Source organism: Drosophila simulans, chromosome X (genome assembly GCF_016746395.2).
Source record: "Drosophila simulans strain w501 chromosome X, Prin_Dsim_3.1, whole genome shotgun sequence".
NCBI classification, from domain to species: domain Eukaryota; kingdom Metazoa; phylum Arthropoda; class Insecta; order Diptera; family Drosophilidae; genus Drosophila; species Drosophila simulans.
In genome coordinates, this window is record NC_052525.2 from 2,833,908 (window position 1) to 2,858,210 (window position 24,303).

Here is a 24,303-nt window from a genome sequence, read left to right on the forward strand (position 1 = left end):
CCTTGACCTTTGAACCTTTTGTCGGGTGGCTCGGGAAGACCTCCAGCCAGCGGGGGCAAATCGAAAGAACAGGAAGTGAAATATTTGCGTTGGCATTGCTTTGACAGTGTTTGTCTGCACGCCGTGCACTGAGCGAAAAGGGTGCTAGCTTACGATATATATCAGACTCTATACTTGTACTTTAGACCTCTAGATTTTGTTGGCCAGTGTAGGCAGCCCCTTCGATGCTCTGCAGCGATGACAGTGGCTCATCTCACAAACATGTAGGGGTAAGGAAAACATTTGCCATTGTTGTTCCAAATGGCGTCACTGGCGTTGCAGCAGCAATTGTTGAAAACGCAATTTCGATTCGGGTCGCCCTACTCCTGCTTGTTCCTCGTCTTCATCATCATCATCACTGGGGCTGCCCCTCACTTTTGTATTTTTGTATTTTCGTTCTGGTCCCCCGAGCCACTCGAATCGCATTTCAGTTGGAGTGTGAATCATTTCCGTTCGAATTTGGTTCATTGCATGATTTTCACATTATACTCGCAGCAAGAACGTGGAACGTCGGGGGCCGACAGGGGTTAAGATCTTGGCAGGACCCTCGCTTGATTGTGTTTCCTTAACTTCTTTTCGAGCGCAATTATTGACGTGTGCCCCTTGGAAAAAGAAAAAAAGAAAAGCGAAAATAAAAAATAAAACGCCAACAATGAGCGACTTACAACAGTCACGGTGCTTATTTTCCATTACAACTCCATTGATACTTAAGCAGTTTGCCTACCCTTTTCCTTTAAACAGTTGACTATGCCCGGCTTTTTGATAAATGTGCTAGTTACTGCGAAATGAATTATTGTAAAACTAGAAACGTTATTTCAGTGCATTCATTCTACTGGCTTAGAATCGATACTAAATACTAATGGATAGCACAGCGTCTGCTACGCGTTTCTCGCTTTTCTCCTCCCTCGTTTCTTCAGTTGGTATTATTTGCGCTCGAACGGCTTGAGTAGCATAATAATTGCCCTACTAGCGGCGGAAACGGAAGCGCTCATCACGCATCCCCCCTCCACATCTTCGCTCTCGTTCGCACCCACTTGAGGCGAGCGTAAAAACAAAATTTTCGGCCTGACTAAATAGAAGTATCAACGCCGAAACTCAATTTCCAAACAACAACAAGCGGTGTGGCTGTACACAAATATATCAAACGCAAATACAATAACACGGGCATCAGGCGCTAAGCACACAAAACTTTAATATTTAAAATTTTCTATTGAAATGCCCGAGCAAACAGTCAAATACGAAAACGAGCGGCAGGCAACAAAACAAATCTCAGAAATGTACAAAAAATGCATAGACCAACGGAAGTGCCAAGCATTACAGATTTTGTAGGCCACGATTCGAGGCTGAGATACAGTGGACAAAATAACAAAAAAATATATACATTTTATTTGTTAAACTATGTTACTGAAAAGGAAACTCTTTTCAAGAGATTTTGTACCAAAATTATATGTATTTTGGTCACAACTTTGAAAATAATCGACCAAATGTGGAGTGTCATACCTCGTTAGACTCGTAATTATATTGCCAATCGATTGGCATTCAAAAAACAACATTTTAATTTTTTTCCGTTTTTTGCAAAAAATCATGATGTTACCCCTTATAAAAAATGCAAAAAATGGTCAAAAATATATTTTTCGAAATCAGCGAGAATTTGATTATGGTTGTTTAATTGGATCATTAGCTGCACAAAGCAGTTAAAATTATGGCATTGTGACGCATTTTAGCCAAGTTATGACAAATTTAACACTCGTAGAAATCGAATTTTTGTATAAATCCGATTACTGACTAAAAACGATTGTTAGAAATAGTTTTCAATTCAGTTGATTTCAATAAAATTAAATACATCTTCTGGGTTTTCAACTCGTTTATACCACTGTGCTTGAGGCGGCGCTTCCTTCCAATTTTCAGCTGTCATCGGCCACAAAATAACAAAAACAAGAACGACTCGAACAACTGCAATCATAACAACACTAAAGAGGCAGAACACAAACAAAAGCGGCAACAACGTCGTAAAAGGGCAACCGAAATGAAAAAAGAAACTACCAGAAGAATGTCAGAAAGAATGAAATGGGGGCGGAGAACTTAGGGAAGAAAGATAAAAAATTCAAAGTCAAAACTAAAACTGCTCGTATTCTAGATTTTCCGGAGTGCAGCAATTAGATTAAAGCTCCTTCCTCTCGCTCGTTCACCCACGAAAGCCTTACCTTCTGCGGATCGCATAGCACTGTCTCTTTCACGCCGTGTATAGCCCTCTCTTTCGGCAGACAGCTTCCGTTGTTCCGCCCTCGATTATGCGGAAACAACTCGAAAGGCTCAACTACAGTGAAGATTGCACGAATGCAATTTGTTTCAATTTGTTAAATACTATTTAAATCTTCAAGTTCACTGTTATATGTTTTTAATATTAAGCAATTTTTTTTTATAATATTCTTTATAATCCCTTGACTATGCTACAGATTTGTGTACATATATGGATCGCCTAGTATTCCTAGTTCACTGTACCATTCATCTGCGGCTCATTGGCATTTGAAGCGTCTCGTGTTTCCGTCGCCCATCTCTCTCACTCCGCATTTAGCCCCCTCTCTTTCTCCGTCTAAAGTCGTTTGTCGTTTCCACTAAGTAAGTAATCCCGATAAATAAGAGGAAGAGGCGACCGAGCGCCAAACGAGCATCCAAAATCCCAGGAAATATGCACAAAAATGTACATAAATTCGTTTGCAAGAGGGGGGGAGGGGAGGGGGCTCCCCAAACTGATCCACATGGACACGTGTGTCCCGCTCGGCATCGCAGCACCCTCTACCCGTCCCTGTCGCCCCGCCCAGGACACCGTATGGCCCTCTCGCTCCGTCCGCACCTCGGCATACCGCTCAACTACCTCATCTGCCGTTCTCGGCCATTCATTCCCATTCATTCAACGCTTCATTGCTGCGGTAATTGCTTCCAAATGCTTAAACGCTCGCATTGTTGTTGTCCCCCGATGCACTGAGCGAAAATCAACTAGCTCCATCAACTAATACTAACATTTTTCACTCCCAAATTGCATTGATGCAACTCATGTAAACCTAATCTTATGTTTACTAAATCTTCTTATGCAAAAAAGTTTAGAATGCATTTTCGTGGTTTTTCTCGCAGTGCACTCTGATTTCTTGGTGTCGTCCCCACTCAGCACTATCTCTTCCGACTTCCAGTTTTCGGTTTCAAGTTGGGATGTCCAACATGTGTCGTCGTCATTGATTTGTTGTTGATGGGCATGCGACGGCTGCTGAGCTGTGCGAGTGCGACGGGGCGATGGGGCGATGGACCGGGACATCGGCTGTCTCGTTCTATTGACATTCGTCTGTCACAACCCAGAAATCAAAATTGGGGGGAAAAAAAATGAAAAGCGAAACGAGATCCCAGGCCCCAAAAATTTCCCAAAGACGCCCCTTTTTTTTGTTGTTTTTTCGGTTCTGGTGCAGGCATTTTTTTCTTTTTCCTTTTTTTTTTTTTTTTTGGGAGGCGTTACTCGTAAATTTTGGTATAAAAACATTTCGCACTAGCGAAGATAAAAACGCAGCGCACTGAACAAAAATGTGGCTACGTTGCAGTGACCAAAATTCTTAAATTCTTTCAGTACTTAAAATCTGAACTTAAGAAAATAAAAGTAGAGTGTGTGATGGTTTGTAAAGAAGTGGGCGGTGGGTGGCTAGTGGGCGGTTCGTGGGTGGGATTGGATTGGGATGGAAAGTTCTCAGTTGCATTCTGGGCCAGCTTTTAATTATGGGCCTGGCCTTTGTTGTAAACATCTGTTGTGTCTTCTTCCCATTACCTCCTTTTCCACTCATGTTCTTTTTTGCATGCGCATTTTATTTAAATTTTTAACCCCATTCCCAATCGCAGGGGAAAATAAGAGAGCAGCAGCAGCGTGAATTGTCAATAGTTCTTCGAACTGGAAAAACTGGAGAAAGGGGGGAAAAGCGCTTTTCAAGTGCTTTGTCACGAGATCACAGTGGGAACTGGGATGCTGCCAGGCAGAACTGCAAAAATATGAATAACAAGCTTTAAAAAATTTTAAAAATAATTTTTTTTTAATTCAAATTGATTCGTGAAACATTTTTATTTAAATTAAATCATATTTTATGCAGCAAATGAAACTATGTATATATTAAAGCCCTGCTTGCTGAAAGGTTTACAATTTAATTAAATTCTTTACATAATTTTTAAATCTTAATAATTAGCATATATTATTTTATTGTAATATACTTTAGGCATAGCAACCTGGCGATGCCCACTGTGTTTTCGCAGCATTCGGGTGACCCATTCTCCGGTGGAAGTGGAAGTGGCAGTGGGACTCTTTATGCCAGTTTGTCTTATCAATGTCAAGAGTTCGCCTTCCCATATAACACTTTTCCCCCGCGGGGATGTCGCCTCCAATATATGACTCCACCTAGGTACAGTCGAGTTCAAGCTATTAGCATAATAATGAAAAAACTAGTATATCAATTAAATCAATCTTGAATAACAGTTGACCTAGTTTTAACTTTAAATTCTTACGATTTGCAATGCTAGTTATAATTTATATTAATCGTAATTTGCTAGCGCTTTGGATGGAGTTATAGTTTTAAACTTCTGTATGTATTTATATTTATAGTTTTACACACATTGCGATGTGGGGCATGCTGTTGGCGCTGTCACTTTTGTGTGGCACTTCCGCTTATTTTTTTTTTTTCTTTTTTCGTAGCTGCATCTGCCGGCCACCAATCAAGATTTTAATGCGTCGGGCCCGATGGCTAATTTATGCCGGGCTATAATATCACTTAAGCCCCCCGATATCTTCGCATGTACATATGTAGGAGGCTCCAAAAAACGCTGGGCTGTTACCGAAAGCAGAACTGTTATATCCTTAACAGGGGAGCCGACAGCCAACGACCTGGTTTTAAAAGCACGAAGCTGCCTTCGGTTCACTTCGTTTAAATTTAGTACAAAATGCTAGCGGGGCAACGGACAGAGAGAGCGAGAGCGAGAGGGACAGGCCGCGGAGCGAAAGAGAGGGAGCAACGCTCGGGTATTTTATTTTTAGCAGGCAGTACGGCACGCGAACTCCACTTTTTGGGAACACTTTTCCATGCCGTGCGGCTGCGGGAGGGGGTCCCAAACGGGAACAGTTTTCCCCCCCAAGCATTTCACATTGTTTTTGCATGCGCGTGTGCCTCTGTTAACGCCGACGTCGACGCCGGCCGCGACGCCACGGCAGCGACGGCCAAAGAGCGATTTTCCTATAACAAGTTTTTAGTACGTGTTCCGATGTCGAGTAATTCGGTTGCGTGACGCTCGCAGCAACAACAAGCCACAAATACAACAACAACAGCAGCAAGCACAACATAAATTTAAATAATAAAACAGCCCCACAACCACAAATACTGCATCGCAATGAAATAAGCAACTATCGCATAATGCCAGCAACCAAATTTTTTGAAAGTGCAATCTGTGTTTGTTCCTAGAATTAATCAAGTCTATAATATAAGTCGCGAGAAACCATGCCGAAAAATCGAAAATAAAATTCTCAAAAAAATCTACGAAAATTCTACAAAAAAAAATAAAATCACTAAAAAATCCCCAATAAATCTCAACATAACAAAAAAAAAATTAATTACTTTTTTTTTGTTATTGTGTGTGCCTGTGTTATTGTGTGTGTTGGCCAACTTCCTGTGCAACCGGTCTGCAAAAGAGAAATATCCAGCCCATTCATTCAGCATCCGACGCTAGTTGCACCTGCAACGAAAAAGAAAAAAATAAAAAAAATACGCAACACAACTAAAAAAGGAAAGAGAAGCGTTTTCTAGAAGTAGAAGTTGGCGACATAAACCCGTTTTTTGAGTGGGGGAAACAGCAGCGCCTCCAAGGCCAAACACGATATCCACTTGGTCACAACAACAACAACAACAACAACAAAAGCCAACTCGCAGGACCGCAGAAAACAAAAAAGCTGAGCAAAAAAAACAGCAGCGAGCAACTTTCCACATTTTTCCTGGGCATTTTCCTTTATGGTAAGTCGCGTTTAAAGCACTTAAGTGGTATGCAACTTGTTAAATAATCCAAGCTAAATTCAATTCGCACTAAGCTTTAGCTAACACAATTAATATTTTATCTAATATTTTTAAGCACATTATTTAAATTTAAATTTTAAAGCACGCACACACATAAATGCCTGAAAACCTGTGACTCGCTTGAAACATTTTTAGTTTTTACGTATTGCAATTCCTTGAAGGAGCTCTCACAATGTTTGTTTTATGTGCGATGGGTAAACTTAAAAAAGCCCAGAGGGGCTGGCAAGGGTTAAGAGGTCTGAGCTGGGCTCGAGGACTTTTACTCAAGCCCGAAAAATGTTTCTCCTTCATATTTGATGCAGCTAAGTATGCTATGCTTTATTTCGCCCATTTTCCCTGCGAGCTTTTCCTTTTGTTTAACTTGCATTTGGGGGGCTGTTGCTTGAGTGCAAGTGAAATCCAAGCCGGGCCAATCATCAGTCAATCCAGCCATCAATCAATCAATCAATGCAAAATGACTTGGAACTTTGTTTTCTTTTTTTTTATGTCATGTGGCCGTGGTATGTACATGGCGAAAATGTTTCAAGTCAATTAGGCAAGGCGCCCACGTCATAAGTGTGTTAAAAAGAAATGAAAAAGGTAGGTGGGTACGTGGGTGGAGGTTGGACGCTTTGCCCGGGGGTCAGAGGTCGGATTCCGCTTCCGGACTGCGCTAATGGAATGACCAGAACTGCCAGACTTCCACAGCTGAGCAAACTCACTTGGCTGTGCTGGCTTACAAGGGCTATTTATGTTGACTTAATATGCATAATTATTTAGTGGCTTTATTTTTTCATTTAACGCTGAGTCTGCACAAGTTAATTAAATAGTTTGACCTTCTCTCTCTCTCTTTTGAGTACACTGTGAGCTTTTTTGCCTAACTATTTTACTTGTAATATGACATATTAGTACTATCCATGATAATTTCCAACCATTTTCCTACTAACCATAGTTATTTGTATGCAACTTAAAGAGTTCCAAGCTGGATGGTTAAGAAAAACAACACAAGATAAACCCGAGCTCCTCGCTTTTGCGAAGACAAACTCTTTGTGGCTTGACCTGTGACAGATTTGATTTGATTTGGCTTAGATTCCCGTGCAATTTAATTGTAGTTCGCGAGCGACTCGCTTGAAAGTCGGTGGAAAACCCCTGCGCGTTTCCCACTCCATTAACTTTTAGCCAATTGCCAAAAAATGACAAAAGACAACAGCAACAAACAAAATTCTTGTTTGCCAATCAAATTTTTCAAGTGAAGACCACAACAAAGCAACTGGCGAGGAAGAACGGGTAATAGCGACAACAAAAAAGGGGCGGTCGGCGAGAGGGGGCGGGGGGCGGAGTATTCGGAAAAATGTGGGTGGAAAACCTCAACAAACCAGACCAAAAATATTTCTCTCTTCTCCTGTTTTTTTTTTTTGGTGTTCTTTTTTCGTTCTTTGAGTCATAAAATTTCAGATTTTTTTTCAAGTCGAAACTTTTCTAATCAAATTAAGAGTAAGGCAAATGTGGGAGTTGGCTGTGGGCGGCGAGGGCGTGGCAGTGTGATGCTGTGAAAGTGAAAATTATCTAAGCCAATTTAAAGTCCAGCGAGATATTTAGAGTACAGTGCTGTTCATCAACTTTGGCCTAGTTATCAAATAATAAATTTTAAAATAAGTTAAATATACAAAGTATAATAACTTTATATTAGATATTTAGATTAGACAACCATGTAGTAGTAGTAGTTCTTCAAAAATGGACAAATACACACAGTTGACTTTAATAATCGGCAATAAAAAAATATACGAAACTGAAATGTGGAACAATAAATCCAGCGCCGTAGCAAATGGAATCCGTATCCGTAAAAGTGCACACAACTTCACAGACTTCTCAACTCTGATCCCTTGCCAGTGATTTAACGACGTGAAACGCACTGTGCTGCCCCATAAAAATGTTCATCATCATTTGTTGCTTCGCCCAACTGCAAATGGGCAAAAGTTTACACATCTCAATGACCTTGGGTACCAGGAAAAAAAAATATACCCAACAACACCCACACCCAGCGTCAAAAAAAAAACATATTTATTTATAAATACGATGCGAAAAGCGGAGCGGGAAAAAATAGAAAAGTTTGCTGCATAAAACTGAATTACCGGAAATTGGCCAACAAAATAAAAGGGAAATAAACGGCAATGCGAAAAAATGCTGGAAGCCCTTGGTTTTGGCCAAAAGTAGGTGGCCAAAATGGAGAAGGAAACGGAAAAGTTTTTTTACCTACTTTGAGAAGCGGGAAGAAGCTTGGCAAAAGTGAAAAATACTCACGAGCATAGGTACTTATATAAATACATAATACATATACATAAACAAGAAACTAGTGCCAAACTTTGCTGCCAAAGTACGATTGCTCCAAATCAACCTTGAAAAATGCAGCTTTTAACTATCGATGGGTATTTATATTTATGATGCCAACTGGCCAATAAGAAAGTGCTGTCTTACCACTAAAAGGTATATTAAGTAGGATAACTAAATATTTAGTAAAAGTGCCACAACTAAACTGTGCATAAAGTTGTTCCCTTCTTTACAAAAGTTGTTAAATGCCTAGGACTTATGAAGAAACAACGAAATGATGTGCTTAACTTCTGGTTTTTCCAGCAGCTCGAAAAAAGTGCGCCATAATTTCAGCATTTTCTTGAATTTTCATTTAAATTTGCGTGCCTTTTTGCGGCTCCTGATGCTTTTTGTTGTAATTGCAAGTGCGCCACTTGCTTTTGACACCTGCTTTTCATTGGGTGGCTTTGCCGGCGGGGGGCGGGGGTCATTTATTATGGCCAGCTTCTTGGCTTTAACGAAAACCCACTACCACTCCCACCCGCCCATTTTTCCTTCGGCTCTCTCACACTTTTTTTTGCTGTTGCTGGCTGTCGCCGTTTGTAATTGACATGAAAATTTAATACCATAATTTTATTTTGCACTTGGCCTACACTCCACGCCCACCTACCAACCGCCTACCGCCCACCGCCCACGAACGCCTGGTGTTTGCCTTTGTGCTTTTTTAGATTAGAAAAGTTTGCGTCCTTGTTTGTAATTTTTATTTTTATTTTATGTATACATTTACGTTGCTCTTTTTCTTGTTTTCCTACGCCTATGCAGGCCAAGCTGTGAAAAGGGCAAAGTTTTCGGTCAGCTCTTGAGTTTTTAAAGTGGACAAAACTGCAGTTTTCCCCCATTTCTTCGCATTTTCCCGACTGGCCGAATATTTTGCTGAAATAGATCGAATTCTATTGAACTTAAATGTATTTTACACGATTTTTGCACAAGCACACTTTCAATTTCTGTAAATAAACGTATTAAATTACAATTTTAAAGCCACAACATTTTCACATGTCTCTGCAACCAAAAAACATTGTCAAATAAGCAACCAACTTAATTTTTATTAAATTTTTTATTAATTTTTATTCGCCTGGCGAAAGAGGACTCCAATTGAGCTGCGATTGAGTTGAGTTCGTCTCACTTTGGTTAATTTTCATTTATTTGCAGGGGTGGCATTTTCATTTCGCTTTGCCGTTGTGCAAATGTTCCACTGTTTTTTTCCGGCAGGGCTTTCTTTCTTTCCTGATTTTTGGCATGTTTTTTATGTTACTTTTTTCTTTTTTTTTTTTTGCCCGAAGTTTGTGCCTCCATTTGAGCAGAAAATCGCGTCGCTTGCTGCCGGCGCTTTCTGCATTTGAATGACCTGGCAGCGAGAGAGCATGCTTAATAATTCAATTCATAGGCCCAGTCACGAGAAGGAGTCACGGAATACAAAACATATAGTACAAACATACCTATATATATTTATATATGTATATATATATATATGTATCTGTATCTCTGGGCACATAATGGTACAGGAGAAACAAAACAAAAGAAAGGCAAAAGGCAAAAGGCCGGCACTGAAAGAAGTTGGCCACTCATCCTTCGTTATCCCTGAAGGGCCATGGCATCCTTAAACAGAGTGACACCGTCCAGGAGCTGGCCGACCCGTCCTGCCCTCCACATTAGAGGCAAACAAAATGGGAAACAAAAAAATTATTTCACTTCCTGCCGCTGTCTGTTTCTGCTGTTTGCCTTCATTTGCATATACAATTTTTATCCAACCAGCTACAAGCGTTTATTTGCCGACATCCCGACCATGTCCCTGTCCATCTTATGCTCCAAATGGCGAAAAAATAACCGAAAGGTTGCAAAACATGGAAAATCGTTTCAAAAACACACTCTTCGATCACGAGCATCCTGAGGAATATCAGGTATCGAAACAACAACTCTATCAGATATCGAAATAATATAAATTGAGAAATCACCTGGCATTTAAGTGAGCCAAGTTTATAGAAGATTGCCTAAATGTGTTAAGAAACTTTCTATTTAAATATTTCAACTTATTTTAAGATGTTTCTTTTATTTGGCTGGCTCTAAACTCATATTTTTTAGGCCCACTACATGGCTGACTTATGTGACTTATGTATGTATATGTATGTCTATGTTTGTGTGTGCCAGACAAACTTCTTCGCTGGTGGATGAGGGGGGTATGCGCCCCCGGAAAATGCTTGCTCATTTGTAGCTGGGAAATTGCTTTGGCTTGCAGGCTGGCCGAAATTTAATTTGCCTAAAATTGTTAAATGAAGCCAAACTTCAGGCGCACACATACACAGCTCAGTTTGTACTTACGCTTTGTTAATTTAGTTATGCTCCAAGTATTAAAAAGAGATTTTTTAGCTCATTGAGCTTCCTCGAAATGTTGTGCGCAAAAAAAAAGCAACTATGTATGTGTGTATGTGTGTGGGTTCTTTATTTTACGCATAAAGGTAAACGAACATTTCACATCATGTTATACATGTTTGGGCTTGTCGAGAGATTGCTTTTTGGTCATGCTCCTGGTTACTCTTCTGGGTGTTTCTTCGGGCTTCGGAACGTTCACGGCCGCAGCATTGGCATCTACGGTGGTTTTCTTTGTTGCCTCTTGAGCAGCACGTGTCTTGGCGCGTACAGCGGCCTGTTTGAGAAAATTGGGTTAAAAAAGATAGAAATCAAAAAAAAAAAAAAAAAAGATTACTTACAGCTCTAACCTGATTGAAGTACTTGTCTTTCCAGCTCAAATTTGACCTTTTTAATACTTCATTTGACTCGGATGGTGTTGCCGGCAATTGACGGGCCAATCTTGCCAAAATTTTCTTCCACACACGTTTCTTATTGCGCCAGGAGGTCATTTCGTCTAGGTGTTAACTCTATGAAGCACGCCACAATTGTCAGTGTGACTCGCCACCGACGCGCCAATTTATCCTGCTTACAGTATGACCATAACGCATAATGCAACATTTAATACCAGATATATAGCTGTGGGATGGGCTAGGGGGCAATACTAATTAATGCGACCACTCCACCAATAACCATGTCGCGATTTCAAATAAGTGGTGCGAAAAATTCGGAGTTTCACCCGTGCTCATGATGCAAGGTATGCAAGTTAGGGGGCCCAAAAGGAAAACAGCCTTGAGGACCAGTCAAAAGCTGGAAAATGGTCAGGAAAATGGAAAATGGTGCTAGGCCAACCCGTTGACTATCCAATCACTTACTCCACTCATTCATTCATTCGCTCATTCATTCATTTCGGACTCAAACTCGGACTCTCGGGTCGACTTTGCATTTAAATCAATTTAAGCGTTTTACAGTCAGTTGAACCTTTTGTGCTTCATGTCATGTGCACACCGACACACACACACACACACACACACACAAACACCCGCACACAGGAAAACCCACAGGCATAGAAACGGAAAAATGAAATGGAAAATGGGGGAGGTGGAGGTGGGAAAGTGAACGGTGGCTTCCAAACTGCACAGCAAAGTCGACCGCAAAAATAGAGATGGCTTGAAGAAATAGAAAATCCCCAAAACAGAACGGTTACGAGCGGTATTTTTGTTTTCGAACATTTCCCAGCTAATAATAAGAAAATTTTTATTGAATTTCCAACATTCTTACAGTAGATATTCAATAAAAGAAATACCTACAGCTATGTGAATCTGAAGTTCACGGCCCATAATTCCCGATCAAATGGTATGGGTAGGGTTGCTGATTGTTATGCAACGGTTGCACTGCGATATTCATCGATTCGCATTTCGTAAGCTCATCACGTGCTCATCTCTAAGAAGCGATGCCTGTGCAGAGCAAGAAAGAGATGGGTAGCAAATTATGCAGACACTTAAATATGCCATAAAATTATTCGAATTCTGCATCAATTCTTTGCATTCGTATTCCTACGTACGTTCCGGATACTATCCCCTTTTGTTTTTGCTTTTGTTTATAACTCGAATTTTATTTATTTTTGCCCAATTCGCAGAAAAATATGTGAAAACTTGCGTCTCCACTTGCAGGGTTCGTATTGGAAAGCAAAACAAGCAGTTCACTGGGTCGTCGAATGTGGCTAGGAAATTCAAAGACCTAACAACACTTGGCGCACGAAAATTATGCAGCTAAAAGGTTGCTTAAATCGTTTCAACATATCAAAAAAAAAAAAAGAAAAAATGTTGGAAAAGCGTAGAATTTTGTAATGATCTTTAGTAAGCAAATGGCAACTTAAATTCTGGTGCTTAACCGATTTAAAATGATTTTTTGTGCTGTGGCAGCAAACGGCGGCGGCAGTGATGATTATTATTATTTTTCCTGGCACCGCTACTTTTGTTAAACCCAAACAAGCGTGTGAAAATTGCAGCTGTGTAGGGACGCGAAACAGGATGCAGGACACAATGGCTGTGTGCGTTGTCCTGGCAACAACAATTGTCACAATTGTTAAAAATTTATAATGATACTACGAACTTTTTATGTCCGTCTGGGCACTCGTGTAAAATATTAAGGCAGCCCGCACTAACAAATTTGTGAAAACATTTATTCACTCCGCATTATGTACATACATACATACATACATACATAAACATATATGCAACAAAAACGCGAGCACTATTTTTTGTGCGAAAATTAAATACAAATGCAATTTTTACAGTCGCACTGTGTCAACAACAACACCCGCCGTCTTTCCTTTAATTCGCTTTGCTGTTTCGTTTTAATGAATTTGTATATGTATATGTTAAACACATTTCGGTGCCACAAAATAATGGCAAAGAGAACATAAAACAGAAAATGGTAACAAAAAGACAACAGAAAAACGGCGAATGATAATGAGACGGAGTGGCGGGAAAAAACGGAAAAAACGGAACGAGTTAGCAGCACAAACAGGTTGCATTTTAAGAAAATTACCATTATTTGGCAGAATAACAAATACGCGCTGTTATACAAATTATTTGTTTATTTTACTTAGAGCATTGCAAAGGCAATAGACTCATGAAAACATGCAACACGATGAAAAGTAGAAAACAAGTAAAAGCCAAAATAGTAACATCACTTTCATTACCGCCGAAAATCAATTGATTTGCATGCCGATTTGATTTCACCACAATTGAATCGATTAGCAATCCCTCAAAACTTTTCCCCGCTAATTGCATTCCCTGTAACTTTTTTGCGAGTGTCGCAGCATTCCGCCGAATGCCGAAACAACAATTAATTAATTTCAAAAAAAAAAAAAAATAACAAAAATTAACTTTAATGGGCGCATGGATATTAATTGCTAGCAAGCCATAATCTGTACATCGGCATGCTGATTATAAATATTTGCGCGCCGAAAAATATTCTAACTTGGCTTTTATTGCGATTTGCCGCCGATTGCGAGTGTTGCAAAACCACCGCCGCACAATTTGCGATGATTAATACGGAACAATGGGGGAAAGCGGCGAAATTCTGTGCGGTGGGCAGCAAATTGAAAACCCAATAAAACACTCAATTTATTTAAATTGCATACGATTGACAATCCGCACAATTGAGCGCAGATGCACTCGAAGAAAAGCTAACTTAATCGCTATGCTAGTTTTAGGCATTATACTATATAGAAAATCGAGCAAACAAACTCGATAGTTTTGTATTTATTTGCAAAATGTATTATTGTGACTTAAAATAACTAGAATATTTGGCATTCCGTGTCATTTTATGCCGAACACACTCATTTTATTCCATTTCACGGAGCTCTTCCTTTTTTTCGGGCTTTTTCTCCTGGGCGTGCGAGTGTGTGTGGTATATGTACATGTGTGTGTGTATGTGTATGTATTATATATACAGCTGATTAGTTAAACAGGACACGTAACGCTTACCACAGCAAAAGTGACAACAACAAGCGGCGTAAAAAAAAAACACTCGAATATGAATGACAAGCGGAATACAAAATGCGCGAAAAGAGACAACAGAAAAATGGGCAAATAAAAACGTAAGCAAATCAAAAATTTTAGGGCAATCGGGAAAGCGGCAAAAAAAAAAAAACAAAAAAAAAATAAAATAAAAACCCTCAAGAAAATTGTGCGTTTTCACGAGGCGGAAAACGCTGATTGGGCCAAATTTCCTCTTGACCGAGATTCGGGATTAGGAAAAGAAAAGAAAACACAAGCGATTAGCAAAATGTGAAATGCAACTCTGTATTTCTCAGATGCGAAATTTAGTCAAATGCCATTGGTTTTCAGTTACTCAAACTTAAAGATGCGCTCACCTTGAACTTATGTTACTTTTCCGCTAGCATCTTGTTTGTTCCCATCGCCGAATTCCCGAAACTGCGGCAATTAGTGGGCGTATTGGGTGGCCACGCCCCCCGGCGGCCTACGCCCCAGCATCCCATTTGTCATAAAACATAACTCAGCAATTGCCCATGCTCCAATGAGCCCACGTACGCCCATCAATTGTCGTTTTTATCAGCGTACCATGTCGCGAAATGTTGATTTTTTTTTTACCATACACTCAGAAAAAATGTGCTACGAATGCTGTAGTTATATGACGTATAGTTAGCAAAGCATATAAAATATGAATTGCTTTAAATCAATTAATATATTTGATAAATTTGTGGTTTGTCTTATTTCAATTGTTATTTTTATTATTTTTTTTTTTAATTTTTCTTATTTTTTGGCACATTTTTCGCGCAGTGCCTTTATTGCTGGCTTTCCTTTTATTTTACTCGCCCTCCTAAAAGTAGGCAACAAAAAAGTGGGTGGCAAGTGGGGCAGTGGAAACAAAGTGCGTATTATTGACGCCCCAGCCTGTCTTCTTTGTTGCTGTTGCCGCTGTAGCAGTTACAGGGTATTAAAAAATCGCAATGCATGCGCAGTATTTTTGCGCTTGCAAAGATTAAGTTGTTTGTGGCGCAACAATTGATGAACCAAACCCTTTAAAATGAGCAAAATAGCATTAATCCTATAGCTGTGATATTTCTTTAAGTTATTTAAGTTTCCGGCAATTGTTGCAAATATTGCCGTTGTTTTTCCTATCTATTTGCAGTTTCCATCTACTGAATTTTGATACTGTGGCCCTCATCTTAACTTGGCTAATCAAAAGCTTACTTGTGTGTTTTTCTGCGTGGGCTTCTTTGTCTGCTTGATTTCACATCAAAAGCTGCCAAGCTGGAAAAGTTAAATACGTCGAGCGGATACTTTTGATTTTTGACATGTGTGGGCGTTGCTATTGTGGCATTTTCCGATTATTCAAATTAAAGCCACCTGCAAGGCCATCAAGAAGCCAAGGCAAATTTTTGAGATAAAAGCATTTTTTACACTGCTGGTTAGATAAACAGTTTCTTTTTGCTTTTTCTTGATATTAAACTAGGACTTAACACACACTTTCTTGGTGTAAAACTTATTGTATTTAATTTATTAGCACTAGTTAGTGTTTTTGCAAATTGCATTATTCGGCTTGGCTTGTTTTCAAAATGCTCGTCGTTCGTTCTCGTGTAAAGCGGAGTATATCGCCATGCCCCCACGTATCTGAATGCTCATTAATAATTGCAGTTTTGGCAAAAATAGAGCAGACTGTAGCCATTAGTGCGTGGTCGCCTCATCCTCCCGAAGGACTCATGAAATTCAAAACTATCTCCGCCGACCCACCCCCTTTCTATATTTTCCATCTCCTCAGTTGCCCCTCAATTTTGCTGCTGCAGCCGATAAGGATGTTTAAAGTCGTGGCTGGGGCGTCGTTAGTTCACCGTACGTACGCCATTTGTCGCCCAGCCAGTGGTATATATGTATATGCACACTAGCCGGCATACCCCAGTGCGTATACGCAATATTTCAGTGCCAGCCCCCCACCGACGTAATGCAGAAAACGCATAGGACGGTCTGTGCGAGCTGAAATGTTTGGGCTGCTATCTGTTTTAGGCCTGGTTATCATTACCCAACCCCCACCCCTCCCCCGTGTCTCATATTTTTGCCCACAAGAAAGGCAATGCGTTTTCTGTCTTGTCATATGATTCAATGAATTTTTCACACAGCTCGGCAGCAAGGGGGGTTCATTGTGGGTATGCACTGAGAGAAAGCACACGCTGTTCTTCTTATCTATGCTGCAATAGGGAAAGCATTTTCCAAAAATTTATAAAAATGTATCATAAAATTCAAAAGAATATTCCAATCTAACAATGAACGTAGCAAATCAGATACTGGAATATTTTTTCTCAGTGTGACAATGTCCTGGCCAAATAGCATGACAAATGTATGCAACTCGGCAGGAGCGAGGCTCCAAAGGACGAAAAGGGAGATCGCTTGTTACATGCGAAGCCAAAAAACATTGCAACCCAAGAGCAGAGCCGGGACAAAGGGGGGTTCCTAGTGGCTTCCAAGGGGGTGAGGGGGATTGTGAGGCGGTTGGTGTTATGATTGTTTCACGAGCTGACAAATAGAGCAACATGGCTGGCGGATGGGCAGGGGGGTTGGTTGGTTGTGCAGCCGCACTTTTAGGAAAATTTATGCCCCTCCCTGGCAATGAGCAATGGGTTTTCGGGGAAAATCGCCATGGAAAAGCGGGCTAAGGAGCTGCTAAATCGAGAGATATAATGGGCGTGGCTGCAGTAGGCATATGCTGCCCAGAACTCAAAGTCGATGCCAAAAGTGCTGTGTTTAGTTGTAGCAGTAAACTTGTTCAATTCCAATTAATAAAATTTAAAAAAAATAAAAAAAAAATCAGGCAATTAAATTAATTAATCAGGCAATCTTAAATTAACGTAAAAAAGCATGCTTAAATCACTTGAAATTCATTTACCTGACCAGCAGCTCATCATTGCCGTTAAATTCCCATTCAATTTCCTGTTCAATATCCTTTAATCAGCCCGAAAAGTGTGCTACAAATTCCGGCCTTTTCCTACATTATATCAAAGTATTTATAGATATATATCTATCAAAATTAATATTGCATAACCAAGCTGGAGAAGAAAGAGGAAGAAGCAGAGGGAGCAAAAACAGCCATTTGCCTGGCACATTAATATATTTATCAAAATCGTTTCCTTGCGCGCTTTTCCTTCGAACGAATATTGTTTTTTCCATCGTCCTGCGAAACGACGTGACATAATTAGCAAGGGAAGGGGCGTGGTGGGGGGGCGTGGCCTGTGGCATTAGGGCGTAAAAATATTAATTTCCACTTAAATGAAAAATTATGCTCAATTTGAGTGCCGACGCAGCAAATAAATTTTTGCACATAAATTCCCAAGCGCTAATAACAATAACAATAATAATCAGCGACATTACGGAGTATTTTGTTTCGTGTGAAGGGGGGAGGGGGGGAGTTGAGTGGGCGTTTGCCCAAGTGGGAGTGGCAGCTAATGCTCGGCTATCGTTGGGCGATTAAAATTTTGTTATTAATTAGATGCGCCCGGTGTCGTGTAATAATTCACAGCTCATCCATATGCGTTGCACGTGTGTGTGTGTGGGTGTGTGTGTGGGTGTGTGTGTGTCGGTGAGTTGTTAATGTGTTGGGCATTAGTGAGAATGTGCGCTTGTGTGTGTGCGTTTTATGTGGCAATTAAAGCGCTAAACCAAAAAGTCCTTTAAAAACACGAGAAACATCTAAACTTTGGGTACATTTATTTATACATTTATTTAATAATGCGAAAAAGTATTTCCAAATTACGCATACGCCAGCGTAGTTATAACAATAAAATTAAATTATTTTGCACTTTGAATAAATACGCTTTAAAGGGCCTAACGAGATTTTTATGTGAACAATTTTTTGCGGCCAAAAAAAAAAAGGAAAAATGTTGCTCCAAAATTGAACAGCTTTTCAGCATTTTGCGGCCTTGCCTGCCCCGCCTACTCCTTCACCGCCCCCGCTCCCATCAAAGATATGCATCCCCCCAATAACGCCCCCCTTTAACTACGCCCATGGCCGGGGGCCTCTATCAATTTCAATTGCGTTTACTGCCGCTGGCAGTGTAATCAGTTTTTCGCTTATTGCCGCTAACTTCGCCGCACACAACGAGGTCAAATCAGACACGACACGCCCACTGCCGCCCACTCCGCTGGAAATCCACTCATAGAGCCAGAGTATTGGATAATTGGGCTATGCGAAAAATCAGCAGCCATCATTGGCACTGCGCCCACCAAATCCCCATGTACATACATATGTACACTATTGTCCACTTTATTTACTCTATTTAGTAGCACCGCTTCATTCCCATGCCGCACTTTTCAAATATTTCCCCTGTGTGTTTATTTGTTTTCTTACTTCTTTTTATTTTTTTTTTACGTTTTATAGTTTAGTTTAGCCGAAAAATGTTCTTTTGTTCGATTTGTGTGCCTGCAATTGGCGAGAAATTCAAATTAAATCAATTTTGTTTTTGTAATTGGAGCTTGTCAATTGCTTTGATGTTGTTGCCACACGATTCGTTATTCTATTTTCCGTCTGTTTTCGGTTAAGCAAATAAAGTGCAATGCCACACACACAATGGCCGAGTGGAGGAGCAGAAATATACAAAATTGACATAAACTAAAGAAAAATATTGCTGACAAAATCGTTATAAACATTGATTTTCAACCTGTTTACCTGTTTTTTCTCTTTTTTTGTCCGCTATTTTCAGGTGAGTTGGCAAACAGAGATTTCGAGTGCTTTCAATGGGCTGTGTAAACTTGATAAGTGAGTGTACTTTGGTAATTAAGTTATTTTCACTGCGAAGGTAAAACAAATAAACCCAAGAAAATCCTCATTTATTTAAAAAGAAGCGAGGAAATACGGGAAAAAAATAACAAAACGCCATTCTCCTCCAATAAATTTATTCACATTTTCCGCAAGTTTCCATCTATTTTCCAATTTATTTCAGCCCCCTCAAATAATTTTTTGCAGCTTGTTTCGAAGACAGATGCGGCAAGAGGTGAATTCATTTTTAATTAAAAACAAGCCACGCCCACCGCAAAAAGTAAAGCACGCAAAAAAATTGCGAAACATAACAACTAGGGATAGAATATACACAAATATATAGTTCATATGTACTATGTACATATATATATACCTAAAAACCACAGGCCCCCCTTTTATTTATTTTATTTTTTTGCCATCTTCAGTCAAATTCATTTCGGGTAGAAAAATGTTAGCTGTGTTCAGTTTTTTTTTTCTTTTTTTTGCCAGTTTTCTTCTATATTTTTATACTTTTTCCTGCGACAGCTTTTCATTTGGCCGTGGAAAACCCCGTTCCATTGCCATTTCCATTTCCATTTCCCAGCATCCCAATGAAGCACTTTCTGGCTTAATGCCTTCCTAATTGAAAGTTGCAAAAATTACAGGTGAAAGAGACGGCGGAAAGTTTTTGCCCAGCAAACCGCAAATAATAACAAGAAGGAGTAGGAAAAGCGCCTGCTGGGAACAAAGCGCGCAACGAGAGGAGTGAAAAACGAGTGGAAACGGGTGGAAAATGTCGAGCTATTGACTACAAAAATTCTACAGCAGCGCCCAAAAGAACGCAGAAAGAAAACGCCGCTGCAAAAGATAAAACCAAGGGATATTATGAAAAGAAATGCGGGAAAAGTCTTTCTGTAGATTTGTACATTTGCATAGGATATATATTTCTTTTCCATAAAAAAAAAAAAATAATAAATAAAAACAATCCCTGCTTATTTAGTTCGAAAATCGCTATGAATTTAAAGCCCATTAGATATGTGCATATATTAATTAATCCATTTTTTTTTATTTAAAAAGATATAATTTTTTTTACTTTTCTTTGCGCAGCCAAGTGACACTAATGCACTGACCTTGACTGTGCCCGCCGGCTGTTGAGGTAGGCTAAGCAGCTTATCTGCTGGCAAATGCATTGGCATCGCGTTCTCAATCAGATCGGGTCAGCGCCCACTGACACCCATCTTAACCTGCAAACGCCCCCGGGCAGGCGCTTAACCCATTCCAATTGGCAAGTGCCCATTAGTCGTGGGGCCATTTAATTAAGCGGGCGTGGCAATTGATTATAATCGGCGGCTACCGAAGGCGAACGACAAACAAAACGAATATCGCAATCCAAATCGAAGTCCAAATCCAAATCCGCATCCAAATTGATTGCCAAATTGAGGGCCGAATAACGAATAACAGGCAGATAAATAAATACATAAAAGGGTGTAGGTCAAAACACGCGTGACCTTGCCGAACATTTTGCACAGCAGCTTTCCCGCTGGCCATAAATAATTTATTGCAATTTTCCTCTCTCATTAATTTGCCAACAGTCAAATGGCAAATAAGCGGAGCCCCAAGGCTCCAAATAATTCCATTAACTGGCAAATAGAAATCCAAATTACGCAAATAAAACGGAATTTCGTAATTTATTATGTCAATCAGCCGGAGGTAACACTAGCCAAGAATTATAATCAGTTAATATGGTTAAAATCGCGCCATTTGATTTCCAGCTCAGCACTTTTAAAAGCGTCTCCATTATAAAAAAAAATGGATAAATAAATGATAAAAATGTAACATTTATTAATTTCATCTAGTCATTTTCCATCGCATTTTATTAGCACTTCGCCAAAGGGTTGATTTAGTTTGTTTAACACTTCTGTTTGGTTTTATTCGATTAATTAACAAATTAATTGTGGGGCAAGTGCGGCCTCAACTTTACGCGCCGCTAAGTCAACAGAAATCGAAAACTTTTCAAATTGTCATAATTATTCAAAATCGTTTTCCGCCCAATTTGAATACAGTTAGGCCCGCCACTTTTTTTCTTTTTTATTACTTTTCCGAGCGGCGATTCCAGAGACGTTCTTTCCTTTAATCACGCCTCTTTGATTAATGGCTCTCCGGCAATTGACAGGAATTTGTTGTTTGTAGGAAGAGGAGCAAAAAAAAAAGAGGAGCCACGACAATAGAAATAGGGCTAAAAATGTTGCCAAGAATTTTTGCGGCCCGGCCAGAGACAAGCGACAATGAGACAAAATTGTCGCAGATTTTTCTCTTTCTTCTGGATTTCTTCTTATTTTCCATGCCCTGCGGCATTCAAATATGCAACAGCAAAGCGGCGGAAAAGCAGGAAAAATGGTGAAAATGGGTTGGGGAGAGATGCCTGGGCATGCCAAAGGTAGCTGCCAATTTATTTTGCATTTTCTTGGCTGATATTGGCCATCCCTTTTGCTTTATACTCTTTCCAAAAAGATAAAAGAAAAAAATAAAAAAAAAGAAAAAGAAAAATAAAAAAAAAAAATCATTTTGTTAAATCTCTGATGGAACTTAACTTTTATTTAACGAAAATTCAACCAGCTCAGTTCTTTGACGAATTAAAAATTTAACGCAGAGCATTGGTACTCTATTATTTCATATTCGTTGTGTGATTCTTTGGCATTTTTTTTATTATTTTTTTTTTTTGGTTCTGGCCCGGTTTCTTCTCGTTTTTATCGCGACGTTTTGCTGCATGTGCGAGGGTTTTTTTTTTCAAGGGGAAAGTGTTTGGGGGGCTTGGAATTCCTGCATAAATCGCATTGATACGGGCACAAAAAGGAGCAGGAGGAGTTTTTCCCTTTGTTCGCCGCTAGACTTGGCCACGTTTTATGGCCACGCCCCCTCTTAACCCATGAGAGCACCGCCCTGGTCTGCTTAACCTGCACGTGATGTGAAAGAATCGCTATGCCAGCTGAGCCCAGAACGTGTCCTTCCTCCAAACTCCCAACTGCAACTCCAATTCAGATCTCAGCTGGAGTCTACGTTTGCCCAGTTGCACTGAGAAAAAAAATGTGTAACCTAGCTAAGTTGCACAGGTTCAACATACAGTAGCTCAGTTAAACTGAATATAACTATATTTAATTCTAATTTTTTTGAGATGGTTTCTTGCAGTGTAGTCCTAATGATAAGTCTGAACTTTTTGGGGGGTAAGTTGGCCAGGGGTTATGGTTATATCCGGAACTCTGGTTGCATGTGAGTTCATGTGACAAATGAGCCAGCAGCCAGGATTCAAGAGTGCGGAAAGAAAGAAATTTGTAGATAAAAAGCAGTTTGCAGTTTGGCGGAAGAAGGGGGGCAGTGGGGGAATGCCATGGGAATGCATTATAGCATTGTGGTATCAATATTTGATCAGAGAGCTAGCATCCAATTCACGTTCGTCCATTTACAATTTAGATTTTCATATTTTGGGCGCATATACCCAACTAAATTAAATACCAAGAAACAAGATTAATACTTGTATTTTACACGATATTTACGACACACCAGAAGTTCTCTTTAAGCCAGGCCAAAAGCAACTTTAAGCCAAATGCCCCCCGCCAGTGAGCAAATTTCCCATCACTGATTGACTGCCAAAAGCGAATAATTCAAAGTTCCTGACAAACTTTCCCTTTTGTTCCTGCCATTTCTTTTCCTTTCTTTTATGCTCTCTTGTTTATTTTTTCGGCTCGCTTTCGCCCTTGATTTTTTTTTTTTTTTTGGCTTTTGCGAACTTGGCCCTAGAATTTATTTTTATGACTCACGCACTTTTGCGGCTTCCGCTTGGAGCTGCTGCTCCATCAAAATGGAGCCATCAACACCTGCTTAGAGGGAAAACTGGGTGGAAATTCTGGGGGGTGGGAAGCGAGAGTGAAGGGACCAAAGCGCGAAATATTTATTTCGCTGGCAGAGAAACTTGGCTTTGAGTTATGGCCGGCTGTCTGCGGAACTCAATTTGAATAAATTGTTGAAACAAAACTCAAGCATATATGCACCGGGAAAAAAAGGGTGGGCACACGCGCCGCAAATGTAAATAAAAGCGTAATACACTCGAACAAAACTCAAACAGAAGGAGCAAAGCCATAAAAATGAAGGCTAAGATGAGGGTTAAGTCCTGCGGGCCAGAGGACCTGCGAAATGGGGGCAGTGATTTGCTTTCCATCCGCCCCTCCCGCGTCCTTCACAACATCGCCAAACTTTTCGCGCGGCGACTTTAAAGCGAAGTTTACGGATTGGCAGCGAGTACTTTTCCTTTTTGCCGTTTGATTTTTCCCCCAATCGTTGGGCATTGCAATTGCCAACAGTTGGGAAAGTAAAGTGGCGATGGTAGAGGTTTTTCCATGTGTGAAGAATCAAGGCGCATACATTAGAAAAAAAAAAAAGTACAGTGCGGCTTGCAAAAGAACGACAGCAGCAGCTAAAAATTCTATTAAAATGAAAGACAATTAGTTTGGCTTGGAGTGAAAGTTTTCTTTGCAATAAGAAAAGTGAAACTTTGCTCTTAGCGTGCGTTCACTGTAGCTGCCCACGCGGCTTTTAAGCTTATTTACTGCTTATATATTTTAACACTCCCCGTGCCCCCGAAAACTGGCACAGCTTCCCCTGACAACGCCCCCACCTACCCCCCCACCCCATGAAGTTCCACCTCCCCCTCGAAGTTCACCCCTCCCCCCGCGCAGTGCGAGAAATGAAACCGAATAACAACAACAAACGATTTCCCTCGGCCTGGTCGGCGGTATTGGAGCGGGCTTCAATATATATTTTATTTTTCGGCAGCACTTCCGTGGCAGTCAGCCAAACCTCCAGTAAACCCCCCACCCCCCCTTCTACAGGGGCATCCCGAGCGGCGAATCCTGCAGCCACCCCCCCTCTCGATGGCCCTCAACATGACAAATGGCTGCAAATCGTCTTCCTGTCGCGACCGCCGCGTTGACAGCAAATGGTTTTTCATTTTTTTTTATTCTGTTTTTCGGTGCTGTATTTTTTATCGTTATTTTTCATTATTTATTTATTTATTTAGCATTGCTTGTGCATTTGCGTTATATTTATGCCCCGTTTCTTGCGCCTTATAGGACAGCTCGAAACATTCTTATCTGCAAGTTTTCCGGGTTTTCCGGGCTTTCATTTTTTCTTTTCTTTTTTCTGGCTAGCTGCCACAAAATAGGGGCACCATTAAAGT

The 24,303-nt window shown here is 40.2% G+C and overlaps 2 protein-coding genes across 2 annotated transcripts in view; one reads left to right on the forward strand and one right to left on the reverse strand.

Annotated features, from left to right (window-relative positions):
• The first annotated feature begins 5,286 nt into the window (after positions 1–5,286).
• Positions 5,287–24,303, forward strand: part of LOC6724999 (irregular chiasm C-roughest protein) — a 34,617-nt gene continuing 15,600 nt past the window's right edge. The window contains exon 1 of the mRNA XM_016173339.2: positions 5,287–6,065. The gene's annotated coding sequence lies outside the window, so the exon portion shown is untranslated. The remainder of the gene's footprint in view (positions 6,066–24,303) is intronic.
• LOC120285390 lies at positions 10,886–11,398 on the reverse strand. Its single transcript, XM_039298075.2, has 2 exons — positions 11,177–11,398; positions 10,886–11,112 (listed from the first exon to the last, which is right to left on the reverse strand). Exons 1-2 carry the CDS (start codon positions 11,324–11,326, stop codon positions 10,948–10,950), a joined length of 315 nt encoding a protein of 104 aa, XP_039154009.1. The 5' UTR covers positions 11,327–11,398; the 3' UTR covers positions 10,886–10,947.

Coding starts and splice junctions, on each gene's coding strand:
- LOC120285390 (XM_039298075.2), bottom strand. CDS start 11,326: ATGACCTCCTGGCGCAATAAGAAACGTGTGTGGAAGAAAATTTTGGCA. Junction 11,113..11,176: donor ACTTCAATCAGGTTAGAGCT/GTAAGTAATCTT, acceptor TTTCTCAAACAG/GCCGCTGTACGCGCCAAGAC.